Source organism: Eleutherodactylus coqui, chromosome 2, assembly GCF_035609145.1.
Source record: "Eleutherodactylus coqui strain aEleCoq1 chromosome 2, aEleCoq1.hap1, whole genome shotgun sequence".
Taxonomy (NCBI): Eukaryota; Metazoa; Chordata; class Amphibia; order Anura; family Eleutherodactylidae; genus Eleutherodactylus; species Eleutherodactylus coqui.
Window position 1 is genome coordinate 223,439,777 of NC_089838.1, and position 23,331 is coordinate 223,463,107.

General features: G+C 44.0%; 1 protein-coding gene across 1 annotated transcript; it reads right to left on the minus strand.

Moving 5' to 3' along the window:
• Positions 1-523: 523 nt before the first annotated feature.
• Positions 524-15,941, minus strand: LOC136610751 (G2/mitotic-specific cyclin-B2-like). The gene is made up of 8 exons (XM_066589962.1): positions 15,866-15,941; positions 15,663-15,749; positions 12,623-12,787; positions 11,825-11,983; positions 9,854-10,090; positions 8,554-8,694; positions 2,216-2,326; positions 524-734 (listed from the first exon to the last, which is right to left on the minus strand). The coding sequence occupies exons 2-8, from the start codon at positions 15,738-15,740 to the stop codon at positions 627-629; spliced, it is 999 nt and encodes a 332-aa protein (XP_066446059.1). The 5' UTR covers positions 15,741-15,749; positions 15,866-15,941; the 3' UTR covers positions 524-626.
• Positions 15,942-23,331: the final 7,390 nt, after the last annotated feature.

The following is a 23,331-nucleotide window of genomic DNA, read 5'->3' on the forward strand; positions in this document are numbered from 1 at the left end:
AAAAAAAAAAACCACAAAACCAGAACATACATGAGGGCTTATTTACATGGACGTATATCGGCCAGGTTTTCACACCCGGCCGATATACGCTGCCCCTCTCTGCAAGGGGAGGGGGCGGGAGCTAGTGTGCTGAGCTCCCACCCCCTCTCCACTGTTTGCAATAGGAGGGGTGGAGTTTAGTTCCACCCTGTCCTTCCCATTGCAAACAGTGGCAAGGGGCGGGAGCTCAGCACACTAGCTCCCGCCTCCTCCCCTTGCAGAGAGGGGCAGCATATATCAGCTGGGCATGAAAACCCAGCCGATATACATCCACGTGAATAAGCCATAAAACACCAAAATTTGTTTTCTTTTGCAGCAGTAAATTGGCACAAATTCTTTCATAAATTGCTCCCATTGTGCACAATTGCATGCCAATCACAGGAATAGGCCTAGATTGATCTTTCTACAAAAATGAGCACACTCCCCCGACCCAAGGTTTTGCATTTCAAATCATTTTATTCTAATAAGGAACATTTTAGTGAGCAATATAAAAGTGAATCCTGACATAAAAGGCTGTATACCACAATGACATTTTGAAAAAGTTTTTAAAAATTCAAAAAACAGCACGCATTGCAGCCATCCAGCTACTACTTGGAGAGTAGAGGAGCAGCAAGCTGTAATATGTGGGAAGCGTTCAGCTGAGGGATGGTGCTGATCCGATAGAATTTTCTGCTTGCAAATTTGTTCTTAACATACTGAAAGAGAGAAGAAAAAAAACAAAAACAAAAAAAAAGCAAAAACATTTAATGGAAGGATTTGGAACAATTGTCTGGCAAGTCAGATATTTCACAATGGCTACCAAACTGTAATGCATAAAGTATTCAATTTTTTGTTTCAATAAGCGAAGTATGTAGAAGTAACTTTCTTTACCGCAGTGAGCTGCAGAAAACAGGAAATCTCAATTTACACTCTTCACATCTGCTTTAGCGGCATACAGTGCTGTTTTTCTGTCAAAAACACAATGGACCCCATTATAAAGCAACACAGTGGGTTCTATTGTGGTTTCATTTACAACAAACTGGATATGAACAGCCTTAGGCCTAATGTCCACAGGCAAATTTGATTTGCAGAATCCACACAGGAGATCCGCAAATCAAGCCGCCCATAGAGAAGCATGGGCGTCCGCAAATTGATTAAAAGAATGTGGATTTGATTTGCGGACCTTTTGGTCCAGAAAACAAGGCGCAGCATGCTCCATTCTTCTGCGGATCCCGCAGGGACAACTTCCATTGAGGTCAATGGAAGCTGTCCGATCCACAGCACACCCGCAGCTGACACTGTGGATGTGCCGCGGATCCGCAGGAAAGCGGGAGATTAAAAAAAAAAAAATAAATTAAAAAAATATATATATCCACACTCAACAACTGTACTACGCATGTCTGTTGGCGAGCCGTAAGGACCATGCGCAGTACAGCAAACCCGAAAGTGGAGGGATCCGCATTGACGCCACTGCCGGGGAAATCAGGTAAGCAGGGCTCACTAGTCACGGGCACAGACGGATCCCGCATGGGATTCCCTGCGCGTGCCATGGACAGAAGGCCATACTCTATTGTACAGCAGTACTGTAGTGTTATCTGAGTAATCGTAGCATGACAGGTTCAAGTCTCCTACACGGACATAAAGGTTTTAAATGAACTATATATGCCAAAATGATACCCTAAAACCTAAGGTTTTTAATGCAAAAAAACTAGAATTAAAAAAAAAATAAAAAAAATTAAAAAAAAAAGTTAAGGGTCTCTGAACACCGTGATGCCAAAATAAAGTTTATTTTACAAGAGTGGGGGAGGAAAAAAAACTAATGTAATTTAGCAGATTTGCAATGGATTTTCCAGCATTTACAGTATCATCAGTATGATTGAGATTTACAAAAGCCTGTTCTTGTGCTGAGAAAATCTGCCGAAAAGCTGTGCGGAAAATGACATGCAGTGCAGAATTTAAATAAGCAGCATGTCAGTTAGGTGCAACGGATTTGTGCGCTGAATGACAGGGATTTTGCACTGTGGATCTACTGTGAAGTGTCTTCTGCAGACATAGCAGCAAATCTGCCCGGTGTACACATACCCTTGCTGTTCCAACAAAAATTTCGTCTAATAGGCTAGCAAGGCACTCCGTTATAAACTCAGCTTTCAGAGGAGGTTGGAGTAAAATCAGTTTATAGCAAAAACTGGTTACTTACAAGTAGTTTTGTCAGGTGGTTGTTGACCTTCACTACATTCTTTGCTATATGCTGCATGACGGGCAGGAGAGTTTCTTCAGTGTAGCCTGTGTAATGCTGGACTGTGGCATCCTGTGCAGGAGAGGAGAGACGAGACATGATCCAAAGTGGTCACATGGTTCTTGTAGGAAAATAAAAGAGTAACAGCAGAAAACACAACCCTAAGGTTCGTCTACTCTGCCCTTTTATACCAAGATAAATCTGTATATCCCAGACATGTTACAACCCATTTACTGTAGTTTGTTCCGAGCATCTACAACTCTTTCAGTAAAATACATTTCCTAACTTCACTTCTGAAATTTTTTTTCCCTTTAAAGAAAGTCTTTTTTTTTTTTTATAATTTTGTAAAAGCAACCATCCAGTTTCAGGATAAAATTCTGTCCCGGGACAGAAGAAGGTATATTATCTGCAGTTTTAGGTCTTATTTTTGGCTATACAAGATGGCTGCAGTTTTCTAACTACCTAATGTATAATGTTCTCTGATCATGTGAGTGACTCTGGCCAATCAGAGAGCAGGTATAGTGCATTGGTAATCTCATATTACCAATACACTATGGGGATTAGGTAGTCTGAAGATTGTGTTGGCCATCTTGAACGGCTGAAAAATGGGACCCAGAACCAGTGGATTGAAGGAGTGACGTAAAGAACAACTATAGATAATATGCCCCCCATCCCCTACGGTCCTAAGGGTCACTTTAAAAATCCTCCACCATGTTTGTAGCTCGTTTTTGGGCTCATTCTATTTTAACATCTTCTTGTAGGTGAGATTTAGAGAACAATCCAGAAGGTCCTTCTCACCCTTATACTACAAGGAATATCAACCTTAAAATAATACACACTTGTTTCATCAGAAAACAGACAGACCTTACTGACTAAATCTTCCCCATTTATAAACATATTAAATAGAATAGGGCCCAGGACAGACCCTTGTGGCCATTAGAAATATTCTCATATCTAGCTTTTAACCAATTGCAAATCCAGTGAAATACAGCTATGTGATATCTAGGACATCATCCTCATAAGTCTTGTGAAATTGGCAAAGCAATCAATTCTATTAGTTTCACATGATCTTGAAGTGAACTTTGTAGCCCAATTACTTGAAAGCTAGAGAAATATGGGTGTGTATGTAGGTGGATTCCCTATCAAGACCAAAGATTTTTCACTTTTTCCCCATCCCCACCTTCCAAGAGCTATAATTTTTTCAATTCCCCTTTGACACAGTGGTACCATCCCCCCCTCCCTCTTTTAGTCCACTCACTTACGCAGTGTGTAGTCAAAAACTGATTCAGCACTATCTCTCAATACTGGTGTCCTATATTGGAACAGTAGCGTACGTAAATAGCTTGGATGCACTACAAGATGGTATGGCAGCACACTCCTGTGGGCCCTAGAAAATGGATTTCAATTTTGTAATGTGGCCCCTGTAAAATGACTGAGTACAACCCAACTGCAGAGTTGAGAAGCAAAAAAAATCCACGTACAACACCTCTCCAAGTGCATTGGGACCTCTGCTTTGACTAAAGATAAATAAGTACTAATAGTATGGCCTATGCAAAAGCGTACTCAAAGTGGCCTCCTGCTACAACAGAGGTAGATCACCCAGGAAGTCATCAGTTGTCTGCAGGAGATTCAGGTAGCAATCTGCATTGGGCCTCCGAGTACACTTTCTCATAGGCCATACTACCAGAACTTATGTTTCCTTACTTCAGTCACAGCAGTTGTCCCATGGCACTTAAAGAGATGCAGTTCGAGGATTTTTACTTCTCACATGCTACTCTTCAACGTTGTAATTTAGTTTTAATCTATTTCAAGGGCCACAATACAAAATTGAAATCCGTGTTCTGAAACCCACAGGGGCCCATGCACTTTACCATCATGTAGTGCATTCATGTCTTCCTATTCAAGTACACTATTATTTCAATATTTGACACCAGTATTGAAGTATAGCGTTGGATTAGCCTTTTTAACTACACCCTGTATTGCAGTATATAGTATTTTTTCAAAGCCCTGATAGAGAAAGGCATTAATACAGTAGGAGTTCATGCATGGCAGCTTTGGAAAGTTTCAGTAGATCCTGGGCTGTCATGCAAACTCATTGGCACCCTGCAATCACTTTGGGGTGGTCGGGGTGGTGGTATGAGTGCGATGGGGCACCCCCATTCTCACTTTGGGTAGCTGCTGAGACACGCAGTTAGCTATGACTCACATCTAAATAGTTAAAGGAGATGTCTCGAGGAAGCAGTGAATTTTTTTTTTTGCCCAATCCCCCTAATTAAGCATACATTACTAAGCCCCCCTGTAAATGACTTTTCTAGCTGGTTTGTACTTACCGTTCCAGCAACTTATAAAAGTTTCCCCAAGATGGCCGCCGGCTCTTTTCCCTTCGCTTGCTGCAGCCCGACGTGCGCGCTCCCGAGACGCTGCCAGCTGTGTCTCCATGGCAACCAGACGCCCCGTAGCCGCCGACCGGACCCACCGCAGCCGCCGACCAGTCACCCACCGCCAGGCAGCAGGTAACCGGCGCTACGCTCCCGGCTCCCCAGCGCTACGCTCCCGGCTCCCCAGCGCTAGACCCTGACAACAGACGAAGGCCCCGGAGCCCAGCGCTAGGCCCCGGAGCCCAGCGCTAGGCTCCGGGGCCTACCGCTGTGGCCCGGGACCTTCACCTGTTAGTGAAGATCACCCCCCGACCCATCACTTACCTGGGCGGCTTCTCGGGACAGCTGGACAGAGGAAGGTACAGAATGGCCGCTCCAGCGCGCTCCCGAGCAGTGACAGCTCGTCTGCGCATGCGCAGAAGAGCTGTAGCGGGGAGCACACTGAAGCGGCTTGTGCTGAAAGGAGAAGACCGGACTGCGCAAGCGCGTCTAAAAAAGCAAGCTGCCAGCGAATTTAGACGGAACCATGGAGACGAGGACGCTAGCAACGGAACAGGTAAGTGGAATAACTTCTGTATGGCTCATATTTAATGCACGATGTATATTACAAAGTGCATTAATATGGCCATACGGAAGTGTATACCCCCACTTGGTTTCGCGAGACAACCCCTTTAACTGCAAAAACGGCCAAGACAAAAACAGTCATGAAATGCGGATGGCAGACAAACGCAACCAAATGATCTGGCTGGAATCTTTTAGAGAATACTATGGTGAGCTATACAACATAGACGGGACAGCCGAAACATCTGCGATCGACCAATACCTGCAAAAACATGCACCACCAATGATTCCAGCGGAAAGCCTGGAGTTGTTGGAGGGAGACATGTTAGACCAAGAAATATTAGGAGAAATCAAAAACCTGAAAATAGGGAAAAGCCCGGGGCCAGACGGCTTCACCCCTAGGTTCTACAAGGTATGTGGGGAACTGGTAGCCCCTCTCCTAGGCAGAGCCTTTAACGCAGTGTCCAAAAGCCTTGCAAGCGATCATTACAGTCAACCCAAAGCCAGGTAGAGATCCCTTGTCCTGCGGAAATTATCACCCAATATCGTTACTGAACATCGACACCAAAATATTTGCTAAAACGATAGCCACACGTCTACGTCCTATTGTCCCAGGGTTAGTCCACAGAGACCAGGTGGGATTTGTGTCAGAACGAGAAGCCAGGGACAATACGATACGGACCCCGTCATTGATAGCGAGAGAAGAAAATAGCCCACTATGTTTACTCTCGGTAGACGCCGAAAAAGCCTTCGACCGCGAAAACTGGAGGTTCCTAGAAGCTACGCTAAGGAAGATTGGGCTGGGTAACAGGATGATTAGCTGGGTAATGGCCCTGTACAATAATCCTACAGCGCAGATACGCGTTAACAGGAAGCTTTCTAAGCCAATTAACATAAGGAACGGAACTTGTCAGGGATGCCCACTATCCCCATTATACACCCTGGTTATGCAGTCGCTGGCCAATGACCTGAGGGAAAACAATGAAATACAAGGCTACAAAACAGCCAAACAAGAGCACAAGGCTGCCTTGTTTGCTGACGATCTATTAGTATATATTACCAACCCCGACCGGGCGCTACCTGCTATCCTCCATGAGTTTAACAGATATAGCCAGGTCAGCAACTTCAAGATCAACCTTAACAAATTAGATGTCTTGAATATCACACTTCCGACGCCGGAGACTAAGCGGCTTAAACATGTGTTCCCCCTGAGATGGTGAGAGGATAACATCCAATATCTAGGAGTGATCCTCCCCTCTGACCCTAGAAGATATATGACCTGAACTATGAGCCCATATACTCTACCATGACAAAAGACTTCGAGAGATGGAGACCAATGACTCTCTCGTGGTTCGGCAGCATTAACACCATTAAAATGAACTCCCTCCCTAAACGTCTATATCTATTTCAAACATTACCCATACAGATCCCGAGGAATTTCTTTGTAAAACTGCAAAAAGCTGTGCCGAGCTTCGTGGGGGGTGGGGAACAAAACCGCAACTAAGTTATAGACTATTAACTCAACCAAAGGAGAAAGGCGGGACAGGACTGCCGGACCTGCTCCTTTATTATAGAGCTGCCATCTGCAAGACTGTTCTAGATTTGGTACACGAGGGGACAACTAAATGATGGGTCAAACTAGAACAGGAGGCTACGGCGGGACGGATAAAGGGACTCATCTGGCTATGGGGCGGACTAGGAAGAAAGGGCATTACAGTATCTTCTTTTATAAGCTCCCTACTGAAAACATGGGATGGCTTTGCGCTGAGACATGGCCTGGTGAGGATCCCAGGACCCTGGACGCCATTAAGAGGAGGCCCAGACTTCCCTCAGGGGGAGGATTAGGCCAAAGTTATATGCCTGACACATGAGATGACAATCTCGAGTTGCCACCAGGAGCTCAACTATAAGCTATTAACGAGATGGTACCGCACTCCTGTACGCCTGGCTAAATACTATCCGGGGGTGTCTGACCTGTGTTGGAGAGGCCAAAGAGAGGTGGGCACACTTTCGCATATATGGTAGTCCTGCCCGCAGGTCATGACACTCTGGAAGGAAATTGAATCTCTACATAACGCTCTGAACAGGGATTCTCTGGGGTTGACACTTGAAATGGCCCTCTTGTCGATCCTTCCGGGGTCTATAAGAACTAAGAAAAGGAGCGCCCTACGGTTTTACCTCCTAGCAATGAGAACAGTGATACCGAGACTGTGGAGATCTCAAGACCCACCCACAAGGGTGATCTGGGTGACCGCTTTGGATGAAATAGGCCGTATGGAAGAGCTGAGAGCAAGGGACAATGAGAAATACTCCGTATATCACGCTATGTGGGAACCCTGGCTAACATTCCGCAATTCCCTAGGGTTTGGACAATGGCTGGTGAGTGTAGTCTTACCTAATTAACACCAAGCTTTAAGTGACAAAAGACGGACTTGGGCCCCCTCCCCCACCCCCCTTTCTCTTAGTTTTTCCTCTCTCTCTTATTTGCTCTCTATACCCAGTTTCTTTTTCTAGCCCCCTTCTTTTCCCTTATCTTTCCTTTCCTAAACCTTACAATGTTACACAAGTTAAAGTTACATTTAAGCTTTATATAAAGCAAATATAGATAGCAGTTGATTGGGGTGGGTGGGCAAGTTTTGTGGGTAAAATGTTTTAAAGCACAGGTTACCAAATACCAACGATAGGACAATCATAGCCAACTGGGACAAGTTGAAGCTTTCCCCCGGTCTAAACAAGAAATCAGCAACGACAATGTTAAACCTTGAAAAGCTTTCCATAATGATTGTATTGCGAAAAACATTAATAAAATACATTTTGAAATAAATGATCTGGCTAACTCCGATCACACCAGTTGTCTGAGGCTGTCAGAAACAGCAGATAGATGTCAGGTATGAAGTAGGAGCTCCATATACTGTTCGCGACTGCATGACTTATTTTACAGAATACAGTTGGGAAGTGGGTAAAAGGCGGTCATACACATTGATAGAAGTAGGTTGATGGTTGAACAACTGATTGTATGATCATCTATTGAACAATCATTACATCAAATGCAATTATACACATTTCATTTCATGTTGGGCATACATTTTCCGTGACAATGGGCGAAGGAGGAATGATCTTTTTGAGAATGTTTCAGAGATTGATTTACAAAGATAGCTGCCAGTCTGCAAATTGGACAAAAAAAAAAAAAAAAAAAAAAAGTTTAAACATCTTTCACCTCTTTCAAGACAATGAAAGTCTGTCATCGATCAGCTAAAAAGCTACGGTAGTTGAATTTCACTCAGTGAATGATCATTTTGGTTTAAATTTTCCATTTGGACTTTGAGTGTACAGACATCTTAGAAGATTAATGCTACTTACCCAAGAACTCCAGTTAAGAACTTTCTGTGTCAAGCATAATGATGCAGCAGCTATAATGGAAGGTAGATAGTGTACCATGTCATAGTCCATCAAAGAGAGTTCCATTAAGTATTTAGCAAGAAGGTGGTGTTCAGCCTCTGCCTAGGAAAACGTTTATACACAAGTAGAAGGTGAATACAAAAACAGGACATACCATTATCATGAGAGTCTAGAACAGAATTCTCAAGCTTAGGTGATTTTTTTTTTTAGGCCTGCTGCACAGTAAAATATTTTGTTTGCGAGCATCTTTTTAGTTCATTCTTCAGTTATATGTACGCAATGTCAGCCAGTAGGGCTATACACAGGTTGTCAAGTTTAAAGGGGACGGACGGACGGACGCACGCACGCACACACTTCCCTGTCAGTCTCCTTATCACATCTTCTCCTGGTTGAGCTTCTCCAGTGCCCCAGGTCAGCTCACTGCAGACTGAGACCAGCTTGTTATGAGGGCTACATATCTCAAATACCTTCCGGCTGGGTCAGTGAAGATCACATCCCTGTGCTGTAGCTTCACTGCCTAGGAAGGAATTGTAATCTATTTCAGAGACAGCTCGCATGAGCAATCTCTGAAGATAGGCAGTCCTCCTGCTGGCCTGTGAGCTGCGACGTAACATTCGTTGGTTGGCAGGCAGAAGACTGCCAACCAAATGTACATAACCTCACAGGAAGGAGAAGAATCAGGCAGCTAGAGGTGAAGTGACCACCTGGACTGCAGGAGACAGGAGAAGATAAGGGAGGTAAAGATCTGGTAAGTAGACTGATGGGGGAGGAATAGATAAGTATAGCATTTTTCTTTTTTAGTGACAGAACCCTTTTAAGTGTTTGTATTCCTTTACAGATTATGCATAATTAAAAAAGAATATTTATGTATTATAGAACATACTCTTCTATATGAGGTTCCAATCAGATGATACCTAGAAGATGGTGCATTTTGTGGCCAAAATAGAATCCCTCTATATCATGTTTCAGAAAGTTTCCATTATATCCATTCATCGCTCTATTGAATCTCAGCCTAGATGAGGCAGCCACCTGATAAGTTATAATGCAGGACCAGGACAGGGGTGAGACAAGCTTATTCTTAACACAAATATGAGTTTTAAAAGTTGGAACTTGCATTCCTTAGTCATTTTTTTCCCCCCATGACAAGCAAGCCATTTGCTACCCGTTGTTTGGCCAATTTCTTAGTTTTTTAAAAAAAATGTTTTTCGCATAAGCACAGCATTAAGAGTCCTTAAACATAAAATTCACACAACATACATACATGGCAACACCTTGAGGCTCTGCGAAGGAAGTGAAGTGGTAATGGTCTTCCGAGGTCAAAATTTAGTTTACGTAGTATTGTTCTCTCCATTTCTCGAATGTCTGCTTTGGAATACGTATTGTCTGTTATATAGACAAAGTCTACAATCTCTGGATAATACATTTCTTCATACTTGGATGCCACGAAGAGTGATGAAACTCCGACCAGTTGGAGCTTATTCCGTTGGACTGGATAAACCTTGAGACAATTGCAAACAGTAGAAGAAGTATATTGTATTTCTTTCCACTATACTGATATATACTCGTCTCTAGAGGAATGCAATTTCTCACACCCTTATTACAAATACTTTGTATACAGTGGGGGGAAAAGTATTTAGTCAGATACCAATTGTACAAGTTCTCCCACTTAAAAAGATGAGAGAGGCCTGTAATTGACATCATAGGTAGACCTCAACTATGAGAGACAACATGAGAAAACACATCCAGAAAAATCACATTGACTGATTAACGAATTTATTTGCAAATTATGGTGGAAAATAAGTATTTGGTCAATAACAAAAGTTCATCAATACTTTGTTATATATCCTTTATTGGCAATGACAGAGGTCAAACGTTTTCGGTAAGTCCTTACAAGGTTGGCACACACTGTTGTTGGTATGTTGGCCTATTCCTCCATGCAGATGTCCTCAAGAGCAATGATGTTTTGGGGCTGTTGCTGGGCAACACGGACTTTCAACTCCCTCCAAAGGTTTTCTATAGGGTTAAGATCTGGAGACTGGTTAGGCCACTCCAGGACCTTGAAATGCTTCTTACGAAGCCACTCTGCCATTGCTCTGGCGGTGTGCTTGGGATCATTGTCCTGCTGAAAGACCCAGGCATGTTTCATCTTCAGTGCTCTTGCTGATGGAAGGAGATTTGCACTCAAAATCTCACGATACATGGCCCCATTCATTCTTTCATGTATACAGATCAGTCGTCCTGGTCCTTTTGCAGAGAAACAGCCCCAAAGCATGATGTTGCCACCCCCATGCTTCACAGTAGGTATGGTGTTCTTTGGATGCAACTCAGCATTCTTTCTCCTCCAAACACGACACGTTTTGTTTCTGCCAAACAGTTCTACTTTGGTTTCATCTGACCATATGACATTCTCCCAATACTCTTCTGGATCATCCAAATGCTCTCTAGCAAACTTCAGTCAGCCCCGGACATGTACTGGCCAAAGCAGGGGGACACTGCAGGATCTGAGTCCCTGGCGGCGTAGTGTGTTACTGATGGTAGCCTTTGTTACATTGGTCCCAGCTCTCTGCAGGTCATTCACTAGGTTCCTCTGTGTGGTTCTGGGATGTTTGCTCATCGTTCTTGTGATCATTTTGACCACACGGGGTGCGATCTTGCGTGGAGCCCCTGATCGAGGGAGATTATCAATGGTCTTGTATCTCTTCCTTTTTCTAATTATTGCTCCCACCGTTGATTTCGTCACACCAAGCTGCTTGCCTATTGCAGATTCAGTCTTCCCAGTCTGGTGCAGGGCTACAATTTTGTTTCTGATGTTCTTCGACAGCTCTTTGGTCTTCACCATAGTGGAGTTTGGAGTGTGACTGCTTGAGGTTGTGGACAGGTGTCTTTTATACTGATAGCAAGTTCAAACAGGTGCCATTACCACAGGTAATGAGTGGAGGACAGAGGCGCCTCTTGAAGAAGTTGTTACAGGTTTCTGAGACCCACAAATCTTGCTTGTTTGTAGGTGACCAAATACTTATTTTCCACCATAATTTGCAAATAAATTCAGTAAAAATTAGACAATGATTTTCTGGATGTGTTTTCTCATAGTTGAGGTCTACCTATGATGTCAATTACAGGCCTCATCTTTTTAAGTGGGAGAACTTGTACAATTGGTATCTGACTAAATACTTTTTTCCCCACCTGTACATGTTACGGTCATACATGTAGGAGTATACAAAAAAGGGCTTACTTGTAGGAAGCGATCCAAAATTGCAACAGCCATATAGAGAGTTTCTTGGAGTAGTTGGAATTTGCTGTGAACTTGCATTAACCAGTCTATGAGGATGGCTCGCATACGTTCATTCACCTCCATTCCTTGCAGATACTTTGGACGAATAAACTGCTTGAGCTTAATTTAACAATTAAGATGTGTGAGGAAAGTCTCATAACGTGTGCACATTAAAGAAGTGTACTGTAACTTGCCAACCATCCATATTTACTAGACAGTCTGTATTTTGGGGGATTTTTTCTGCATAGTTACCACTAAAAAGAGCCCCCCCTCCCCCCCCCCCCCCAATATATCATATCTATCTTAGGGTAAGTGGTCTCTTCATCTCTGCACCTTTTCTGTTTTAGTGGATTCAAATGCGGTGTTTGAAAAAAACAAACACACACAAACAACTCTAACAAGAACTCTAAGTGTGAATTCCACTGGAAATCCGCTATTTTCAGGGCAAGTCTGTCCAGCCCATACGTTCACAAACCTCAGATACCACAAAATTCATCTAGTGTAAAACAGAGGACAGATGAAATAGATGCAGCTACAACTTGTCTCCGACTTGGTCCAAGTACAGCACATACATGACAAGAGGGGTCACCCACTCAGCAGGCATGCAGAGAGAAAATGAACATGCAGAAATGCCAGCAGAGGGTAGGAGGGAGGAGAAACATAGGTAAAACATGCAGGATACACACCAAAGCAAATATACATTTGTTTTCTGTCATAATAGGTACATTTTAGTCAGAATAAAGAATTCCCGTTACAAACCTCTAACTCTCTCAGGTAGGCATAGACGTCGTTGACATAGTCACTGCACAACTGGGGATTGTCAACATCTTCAGCATCAATATTTTCCACATTATTGAGAATATCAGAGAATGCTTTGCACAGCTCATCTTCATCCCCCATTGTTACATCCGAGTTAGCAGGGACCTTCAAGAGGAAGTCAAGCATATTTGTACTAACAGTAATCCACTAGTCACCATGCAGCTCAACAGCCATGAAAAGCTGCACCAAAATCCACATGTTAGACTAAGGCCTCATATCCACGGCCGTGTCAGATTCTGCCAGCGGAATCCGACACGGCGCCCCCCCATAGACCCTATACTCACCGCTCTGGATCCGCCACGAGAGTCCCGTTCGGCGAGCCGGCTTGCATGCACAGTGCAGCAGTGACACTTATTCCCACAATACTTCCACTGTGCTCACAGCGGAGAGATCACGGGACGGATGGCTTCCATTGCCTGCAATGGAAGCTGCTCGTGCATTTTTCAGCGCAAAATAGAACATGCTGCGGTTTTCCCATGCGAGTGAAAAAATTGCAGCCGATTTCCACTCGTGGACATGGGAGAAGCATACAGGCACAAATACAGTGCAGGACATTTCTCTCACTCCCCTCCATTGAGATAACACAGCGGCTGTTTAAACTGCACGACAAGCAATGAGCTGCGCTGTTCATTTATGCAGCATGAAAGATCAGTGATGAAGCTTATCGCTCAGTTTAAATAGCCGCCGTTCAGTAGCGAACAGCCGCTGTGTTATGTGAATGGAGAGGGAGCGAGAGGAGAGAAATCTCCTGCAGTGCCCTGACCTCCTGCTGACCGCTCTGTGACCCAGCCAGCTCTGCTAGCTCCCGTGCAGGAGCATGGGAGTGAGGAAACACAGGGACGAGTGTCGGGCATCGTTTGCCCGACACTCATCCTGTGTAAACGGGCCTTTAATCTTTTTAGGCCTCGGTCACATGATTTTAGCGCAGAATAGGCACGTGAAAAAAAATAAATAAATAAAACCGCCTATTTCTGGCAAAAAAAAAAATAAAAATAAAAAAATTTATATATATTCATGTAAATTGACAATTTCCAGCCATCATGTCCTGAGCTTGATTAGAGGTGAAATTGTCCATTCACATGATCTAGGAGCAGGATAACACACAGCTGCCTAGGAGTCTATGGAAACTCCCATGAATCACACACCAAAGATAGGCCAGGTCTTATATTTTCACACACCACGGACCTTAGATGTGTGCATTGCAGTCGCATGTCCTAGCTTTTGAAGGTGCAAGTTTTGTGCGCCTAAAATTACTGCATCTGAACGTTTCCATAGAAAATCATTGGTTCTATTAGTTACGATCTTTTCACGCGCCTATTCTGCACTAAAACCACACTTGTGTGAATGAGGCTTTTAGCAGCACAGACCTGACTGAGCCATTCTTGATAATGGAAGATTTGGACATTCCCTAGAGACTATATTTAGTCATGGTGTCTGCATTCCAATAGGGCTCTATCACAATAGCAATCACGACATTGGTGCGGAAAAAAAAAAAAAAACAGACCACACCCCACGAGCAAAATTGTGAGGTTTGCCGCATGAGATGTCTGAGCATCAGCTATGCATTTTCTTGCAAAAACATCAGTGCTGCTTGCGATTTTCTCGCATGTTTTTCTCATGATAGAAAATAGGAGTTTCTAATGTTAAAACGCATCACACAAAAGTTGCAAGTTGGTACGATAAAACGAAGGCTCCATAGAGAAACATGGGCGATAAAAATAAATAAATACATACATACACACACAGAAAGAGAATACATGCTGGGATTTACAAATCTCGCAACATCACATCAGTGAAAACACCGCAGAAGTGGATGAAACCATTGAAAAGCCTGGGCTTCATACTTCTGTGTTTTCATTTGCATCACACAAAAAAGTGTGCCGGCAGCCGAACTAGGATGGTGTAGGCAACAAGTAACATGATTATTCATCATCATTTGATAAGTTCAGGAGGGTGGTTCACCCTAACAGGCCACCATACTTTCTTTGTTGACTCGCTCTATAAATAAAGTTAAACGGGACTTGGCTCTTCAGAACGAGCACAGCAGTAATTTCACACAGTTGACGGCTTGTTCTTTCTCCAGTGATCAGCGTTGATTCATTTGGACACACGAGAGAAACTCGGATCCCGGGAACCTTATTACCAAATCTGAAAATGAAAAGGTTATTCCAACAGAAGTGAATGGGAGCTGTGTCTGTAATACCATGCGGGGCCACTGCACAACATATGGCACTGCTTCCTGGTTTGTACACCATGACAGTGGCCTGGTGAACAGCTGATCGACAGGGGGTCCCAAATTGCAGGTCCCCACCAATCAGGTTTTAAGGACCTATTCTAAGAATACTCCATCAGCGTTTTTTGTTGTTTTTTTTTTTTTTTTAAAAAGAGCTGAATAACCCCTTTAAGAATCTGTTCACGTTACTGATTTGCATTTGGAGTATACTCAAATGTGACATTCATTAACCAAATACATGCCAAAAGAATGTCTGTCTTTTTTGTATTGTTTGTCCAGAAAAAAATAAGTAAGATAGTAGTAGTCAATTACATACAACTAGCAGCACCTTTCAAACATCCATACCAAAATAAAAATCATAGCATGCTGTATCTTCAGAGCGGAAACGCAAGGACAGCTTCCATTGAAGTCAATGGAAGCCATCCCTGCCGCAGCACTTCTGCAATGAGCAGAAGTGTTGCGGATCCACGTCATTCCCTAGGCGACGGCGTGGAGAGGTCTGTACTGCGCATGTGTGCCGTTCGCATATCGACAGTACAGAAGAAGATTTATCTGACAGGTACGCAGGATCGCCGGCAGCGGGAGGATTCTGTGCAGCATTTCCCATAGGGAATCCATGCGTGCGCGAGTGCAAGGGGCCTTAAGATAGTCTTGTTTATTATATAGAAGACTGACATGTATAATATTAGTAACCACAAAATGTGATGTTACAAAAAAAACAAAACAAAACAAAACACACACACACACCTGAAGCCTTGGCTCAGCTGTTAGTATTACTTCATTTCGCACGGCTTCTGGCTTCAAGGTTTTTATTGGTTTGGACATCTTCCAGTTCTTCAATGGACAAAAGAAAGAAAAAAAAAAAAAAGATAAATACCAAGTATATCTACAATGAAAAGTTAGAGTATCAAAAAAATGAGAAACAATTGGAAGAAAAGTTGTATAGTTACCACAACTGCTGCTTTACTTGCTGGAATCAATGCCCCATTGCGGAATTCTTCAAGAGGGGGCCTTTGGGTACATAGTTTGTTTTTCATCAGGTTTATTCCACCTGCCAAAGCATTGTCAGTTTCCCAGCGCTGAAATTAGAAGATGCATTCAGGTGTATGTGGTAAATGTTAGGCTGATGCTTCAGGGCATACTTATTAATGCTACTGTGCCATATTATATATCACCAATGCCTTTGACGAGGCCATCTCTTTAAGGGCTCTTTCACACGTGTGTATATCGGCCGGCCGATACACACTACCTAGCTGATGCATTAGTTTCCAATGCATCAGTTCAGATGGGCATACTCCCGATGTGTAAATACATCCGTCCGGCAAAGATAGTGCATACAGTGTGTATTCCAGCTAGACGTTTTTATGCTGGCTGGGAAAGATAGCTCTTGAACTATCTTTTCTGGCCACTGCCATAGACTCCTATGCGAGCTGCCGGTGAAGGGAGGTAAGAGGGAGTTTAGCAGTGCGACTGCAAAATTCCCTCCCCCTCTCCGCCCTCTGCTGACTATCTGCAATGGGAGGGGGTAGGAGCTAGTGTGCTAGAGTCTCGCCCCCTCCTCTTTGCCAGCAGCACCCATAGGCTGGAGCAGAGAGGGGGAGGGACTAGCTCTGCTAAGCTCCCACCCCCTCCCTTTGCTGTAAGCCGGCAAGGGGTGGAGAAGATGGGAGCACACTAGCTCCTGCCCTATCCCATTGCAGACAGCCCACAGGAGGCGGAGAGCTAAAGTGGGAGCAGATATACGGCGTCTCTCTGCAGGGGGAGGAGGCTGGTAGAGCCGGGAGCAGTGCTCTGAGCTCCCGCCTCCTTTGCACTATTTGCAATGAGAGGAGGCCGGATGGGGGCAGGGCTAAGTTCTGGGAATTGGCTCCGCCCCAATCCCACCTCTCCTCATTGAAAATAGTGCAGGGGGGGGGGGGGGGGAGGAGGCGGGAGCTCAGTGCACTGCTCCCGGCTCTTCCAGCCTCCTCCCTCTGCAGACACATGCCATATATCAGCCGGCGTGATATACGGTCATCTAAGGGCGCCTACCCACTGGCGATTTTTTTTCCTGCGATGTTTTGCGTTTTTTCTCAAGAGCAATTAGTATAGAATGTGTTCTTGTCCATCTGGGGGTTTTTTTCCGTTTCGTGGGGTTTTTTCACATAGGAACTGTCAGTTGTATATGTGTCCTTATTTTTCTCTTAATGCACCCATGATTGTCAATGGAGGGCTGCAAAAAACGCGCGAAAATCGGCAACGCAAGTGGGTAGGCGCCTCAAGACTGCTATTACACAGCAGCTACCACCAGCACACTGTTTCCCAGTGATTGCTGGGCTTCATTTGCAGGTCCAGCCTGTCAAGTAGCGCTATTAAATGAGCATTAATGGCACTAGTGTAATAGCACCCTATGGCAGCTCCACACAGCATATCTGCTATGGGATTGCGACCCCATATTTTGCTGCAGAGATCCTGCAGCATTTGCAGTGGATTTCTACTCTTGTAATAAAAGGGTTAGAATCCACAGCAGATAGCGGTAGCTTTTGCATCCTAAATCCGCACCATTTATGTATGGACTGGGCAACTCCAGATACGCAGCGTTTTTGCTGTGGGTTTTCTGCTGTGTGAAGCTGTCTTTGGGCCGGATGCTCACAGGTGTGATTTCAACACACAATTAAGTTTAATATGTGCAATACACAGGTTTAATATTGATTTAGGGATTATTCTGACTGCCATTATGGGGTCGTGAAGGATTTTTTTTCCCCAAATGGGGTAAATTGGCTTCTGCCTCTTTTTTTTGTCTTCCTCCGGATCAACAAGAGGGAGTGGAAACAGGATGAACATTTGTCTTTTTTCAGCTTAGTATACTATGTAACATGAAAATAGAACATGCTGTAAGTTTGTTTTTTGCGCAACCAAAAGGTGCAAACCACCCCCACAAAAAAAACAAACACACACACGTGAGCAAACCCATTGAAGTCAATATTTTCTTTTTATGGCCTACTGCACATGCAAGTTTTGCACACATAATACACAGTCATGTTAATTAGCCTTAAAGGACACATGGATTTATCCTAAAGCAATCCACAATCCCTTCCAGGTTCACCACAATTAAATCATTTAGTATAGCTAACGGGGCCACCCTACTATACTTATCTAGACTAATATTAATGGGGAGGAAGCAATTTTCTAATCATTATTATGAAGTACAGTTTTACAAAACTGCATCTAAATACCAGAATTCACTATGTAAAGCCCAACATTAAAGGACTAAATTCCCACTTACCACTGTGCTCCATGCAGCCATTGTAGGGAAGTTTGCACTAGGCAGTCACTTCCAGACCTTCTTACAAAAGTGCTTTAGTTGTCTCAAGACAGGATCCTATTGGATGCCGGCACTTCTGTGGGTGGAGATGAGTTAACCCCTTTGCCACTAAAAAAGGTGTGTTGTTTGTGTGGGACTAGCACATTCTTATATACTTCATGAAGCCATACACCACTAATATGTCCTAGGGCTTCTTCACACAAGCGTTTTATCACGCCTATTTTGCCGCGATAACATGATGGCCAAAAATCACAACCATCTGAAGCTTTGGATTCTAATGCACTTGTTCAGATGGGCGATTTTTTGTCGCGTAAAATCGTCTGTTCAGAAAAAATAGCGCACATGGCCGGCCGCTTTTACACTGACCAGAAAAAATAGGTCTGGGCCTATCTTTTGCTGGAATATGCCGACCGATCCCATAGACTCCTATGGGGGCCTAAATGAGCTGCCAGAAAAAGGAGGTGGAAGGGAGTTTAGCAGCTGCTTTGCTAAACTCCCTCCCCCTCTCCGCCTGCTGCCGGCAAAGGGAGGGGGCAGGAGATTAGTGCACTAGGTCTGCTAAACTCCCATCCCGTCCATTTGCTGGCAGCCGCCACCCGATGGTATTTTAATGCCGTCTGAATGGACGTTAAAACAAGAGATACAGTCGCGACTCGGTCACGGCTGCCTCTCGTTCATGAGATTTTTGGCCGCAATGTCGGCAGCCGAAAATTACAGCACCTGTGTGAAGGAGCCCTTACTGTGTATATATTTTTTTACTTTCATATGGTGGTTAAGCTGGCTTCACACGGGTGTATTGGCATGCTCAATATGCAGAGAATTGAATCCATTAATTTCAGTGGGTTCGTTCACATTTCCATATTTGGCACATGCATTTCAGTTGCGCAAATGTTTTTTCCATTGAGCGCAATATGAGAACTCTGCGTTCCTCTGCCGTGGTGGGGATTCCATTCATTCCTGAAGTGATGCCAGGCTGTTTTCACTCACATGAAAACGCCTCGCATCCACTTTCACATGGATAGTGAAGGCGAATTCGGGCCATTGTTCACGGCACATTATTGCCCACGCCAGTGTGAAGGCAGCCTTAGGGCTATTTCAGACGACCGTATATCGGCTCGGTTTTCATGCCGAGCCGATATACGGTGTCTTTGTCTGCAGGGAGGGGAGGATGGAAGAGCCAGGAGCAGGAATTAAGTTCCCACCCCCTCTCCGCCCCTCTCCACTATTTGCAATAGGAGGGGGCGAAGCTAAGCACCGGCGCTTAGCTCCACCCCTGTCCCACCCCTCCCATTGCAAATAGTGGCAAGGGGTGGGGAAGGGGCGGGAACTCAGTTCCTGCTCCTGGCTCTTCCATCCCCCCCTGCAGACAAGGACACCGTATATCGGCTCGGCGTGAAAACTGAGCCGATATACGGTCGTCTGAAATAAGCCCTAAGCAATGTGTAGTCTTTCATGTGGGGTTTTTGATGCGGTTTTAATTCTCATCCACTGCAGACGTTTTTGTTATTTTTGTTTTCATTTTTTAATATCCACCTTCAAATAATCATAATATTTCTATTTTTCCGGCAACATGAGGGATTTTTTTTCGGAAAGTTAATTGATTTCAATGGTACAATTTAAAAAAAATGTATTTAAAATTTCTAAATGGGATGAAATGGAAAAGAGCAGAGTTCACAGTGCGGTAAAAATGACATGTTGTCTTTCTTCTGTGGTTAGGTATGGTTATAGCAATACCAATTTATATAGTTTTTCATGTTGTTCTACAAAAAAAAATCCTTTTTTTAACAGAAAAAATTTCCACGTTGTCCCCATCTTTTGACCCCCATAACTTTTTTATTTTTTCTGTCTACGTAGTTGTGTGAGGACTTGTTTTTTGTGTGAGTGACCTGTAGTTTTTATTTGTACCTCTTTGGGGTACCATGCAGGAAAAAGTGTCATCCACGCTTGCTTGCAGAATAAAATATATAATCTTCCTTTATTTAGACATATTTAAAATTGCCAGTTATACACATCTCTAAACCAGACGCGTATCGGCTGCACAGAGCCTTCGTCAGTGGTACCACTGGCAAGCAAGCGTGGATTACACTTTTTCCTGCATGGAATTCTCTGTTATTTAAGCCCAGGACCGGGGGCAGGTGAAACCGCTTGAGCAAGCAGTGGATCGTGAGATATATGAAGTGAGCAAGCTGACAGCACAGCACACTATTTTCAAGTGTCTTTCTCTTTGGGGTACATATGACTTGTTGGTTGTTTTGTATACATATTTTTCTTGGAGATGTTGTGACCAAAAAAATGGGCTAATCTGGCATTGAGTTATTTTTTTGTGATGGTATTCATGCTGTAGGATAAATATTGCGACATTTTAGAAAACTGGACTTTTACAGACATAGCGGTTCCAGATTTTTAGTTATTTATTTTGATGTGACAACTGGGAAAATGTCTTTTTAAATATTTTAGAAATTTACCAATAATTAAATAAAATTTTATACATTTTTTTTTTTGCTTTTTTTTTTTTTAAAGTCTCTGTAGGGGACTTGAACTAGATATTGCTTATACAATATACTGCAATTCTTTATGATTGCAGTATATTGCATTTTTCTGCAGGCAATCTATGAAAGGTCCTTTCACACTAGACCGAAATGTTCTGCACCATGCAGTGGAATTTGCTGTTGCTGTTGTCCTGGGGCCACCACAAGGCTGTGGGCTGCAGTGAAACCGAACAGCTCTGACAACTTTGTTGTAGGTGAGCTGTGCTGGTGACAAAGGCTTTGGAAATGCCAATGTCAAAACTGTATAGTAGAATTATTTTTGGAGTTACGGTATATGAGCACGCAATGACAGTATTTGAGTGGTACTGACCTATTTCTATTGCTTTAGGGCTTGATTCACACGAGCGTATATCGGCTGCCATTTTCACGGCTGGCCGATATATGCTACCATCTGAAGCATTTAATTCCAATGCATCACGGATCAGACTCGTGATTTTCCGCACCGTAAAAGCGCCCGGCCGGCCAAGATAGCACATAGCAGCACTTTTCAGCCGGACACTTTTACGCCAGCCAGGACAGATAGTTCCGGGACTATCTTTTCCGACCGGAATATGTCCAGTGTCATAGACTCCTATGGGAGCCTATGAGAGCTGCCGGAGAAGGGAGGTGGGAGGGAGTTGAGCAGCGTGTCTGCTAAACTCCAACCCCTTCCCTCCGCCCCTTGCCAGTTGTTTGTAATAGGAGGCGGCAGGACAGGACAGGGCTGTGGCTAGTTGCTAAGCTCTTGCCCCCTCCCATTGCTGGCAGCCAACAAGGGGCAGAAGCTTAGCACACTAGCTCCCACCCCATCCCTTTCCCTTGCTGAGAACCATCGGAAAGGGGGAAGGAAGTTTAGCAAAGCATATATGTGTGCCCGTTCACACGTTTTTATGTGCCGGCGGGCGCATGTAAAAATGCTATGCTTGTGTGAATAAGCCCTAACCCACATCCACTTCAATTTAATCATGCCCTTTCTTCACTGCTGAAAGCCTGTAAGCGTCTCTTCCAAAATTGCCTATGGGTGCATAAAAAGAAACAGTGTATAAACATCCGCATCCATATTCAGTTTTTTTGCACACCCTGTTCTCTTTGGGTTGTGACAAAACAGGCATCACTTGTGCCTTCTTGTGTGGTTTTTTTTTTTTTTGCACATAAAAATGCTGTGAAAACAAATGCAACATAGACCTAAAAAACTGCACTTATACATGAAATACTCACACTGAAACTGCTGCTCATTTGTTGCTCTGTCATGGTGGTTGTGCAGAAGTATGGGACTTTCTCTAGGACATCCATCTGCTCTTTAAATGTAACTGGATGGAATTTAAAGAGTACCTGTCACCTCGTATATGTCTGTTTTAGTAAATAATTGTATTCCTTATAAAACAACAATTCTGGAATATCATTTCATAAAACTCTGCCTTGTGCTGTTTCTCTGTTATTGATCAAAAGAAGCATATGAATACACTGACAACTTGGTATTGTTCTGTTATACTGGCAATGGCTGCAGTGATTGGATGGTAGCAGACTATGTATGGACACACCTTATTGACAAGGGGGATGGTAAGCCCAGTTGTCAATTTATTCCTCCTAGATATGTATGAACAGAGGAACGGCACAGAGTAGAGTTATGAAAAAAAAATCCTTTCCATTCCTTTCATTAGAGGAGTTACTGCTGCTGGGACCTATTTAAATAAACGTAAAAGCGAGTGTGGAAGTACGTGAATGTGTTTTGTTTTAAGCCTCCTGTCCACAGGCGAATTTTCACAGCGTTTTCCGGCTGCGAGAAATGCAGTGAATGTTTTCTATAAACTTACTATGGAAAGCGCAGCCCCGCTGTCCACGAGCAGAGAATCATATCGATTCTCCACTAGCGGGATTTAAATCGCAGCATGCTGCGAATTGCCGCGATTCTCCGTGGTGAGTTTATCTGTCAGATAGGATCAGCGCAAAGAGCCGTCAGCTCTCCCCTGCAGCGATCTGCTGCGGGATATCGCTACCCTTGCGAACAGGGGCCCTTAAGCATCTGATTTAAGATAGGATGACTTTAGATTCAGGGACTTTAACCCCTTCCCGCTACAGGGAGTAAGTTTACGTCCTGGCAGCCTGGTACTTACCGCAACAGGACGTAAACTTACGTCCTGGAGATAGCGCGGGATCACATAAGATCCCGCGCTATCCCGCAGCGGGAGCCGGCTGTCAGTCACAGCCGGCATCCCGCTGCAACAGCGGGGGGGGGGGGGGGGGGGAGGGGGCATCGGAGATCTACTTAGATCGCGGCAGGGAAAGAGTTCACGGAGAGAGCGGACTCCCTCTGTCTCTCCGGCCGGAACTCGCGATGTCATCGCGAGAGCCCGGCCTGTCACCATGGTAACAGGATGCCAGACACTGGCGTCCTGTATTGCCTATGATCGCTGTATAAGCGATAAGGCATGGCAGAGCAGTAGCTCTGCCATGCCTTATGACAGCGATCATCAGGGCAGTGGTTAAAGTCCCTCAGAGGGACACAAACAGTGTAAAAAAAACAAAGATTAAAAAAATGAATTAAAAAAAATGTAAAAAAAAAGAGTAAAAAAAACATTTTTTA

Bases quoted from the DNA above. Each gene is read 5' to 3' on its own strand.
- LOC136610751 (XM_066589962.1), bottom strand. From the start codon at position 15,740: ATGTCCAAACCAATAAAAACCTTGAAGCCAGAAGCCGTGCGAAATGAA. The intron at 10,091-11,824 runs GTAAGCCCTTTT...AATTGTCTCAAG, and splicing joins TTTTGGATCGCTTCCTACAA to GTTTATCCAGTCCAACGGAA. The intron at 2,327-8,553 runs GTAAGTAGCATT...TCTCCTGCACAG, and splicing joins TTCTTAACTGGAGTTCTTGG to GATGCCACAGTCCAGCATTA.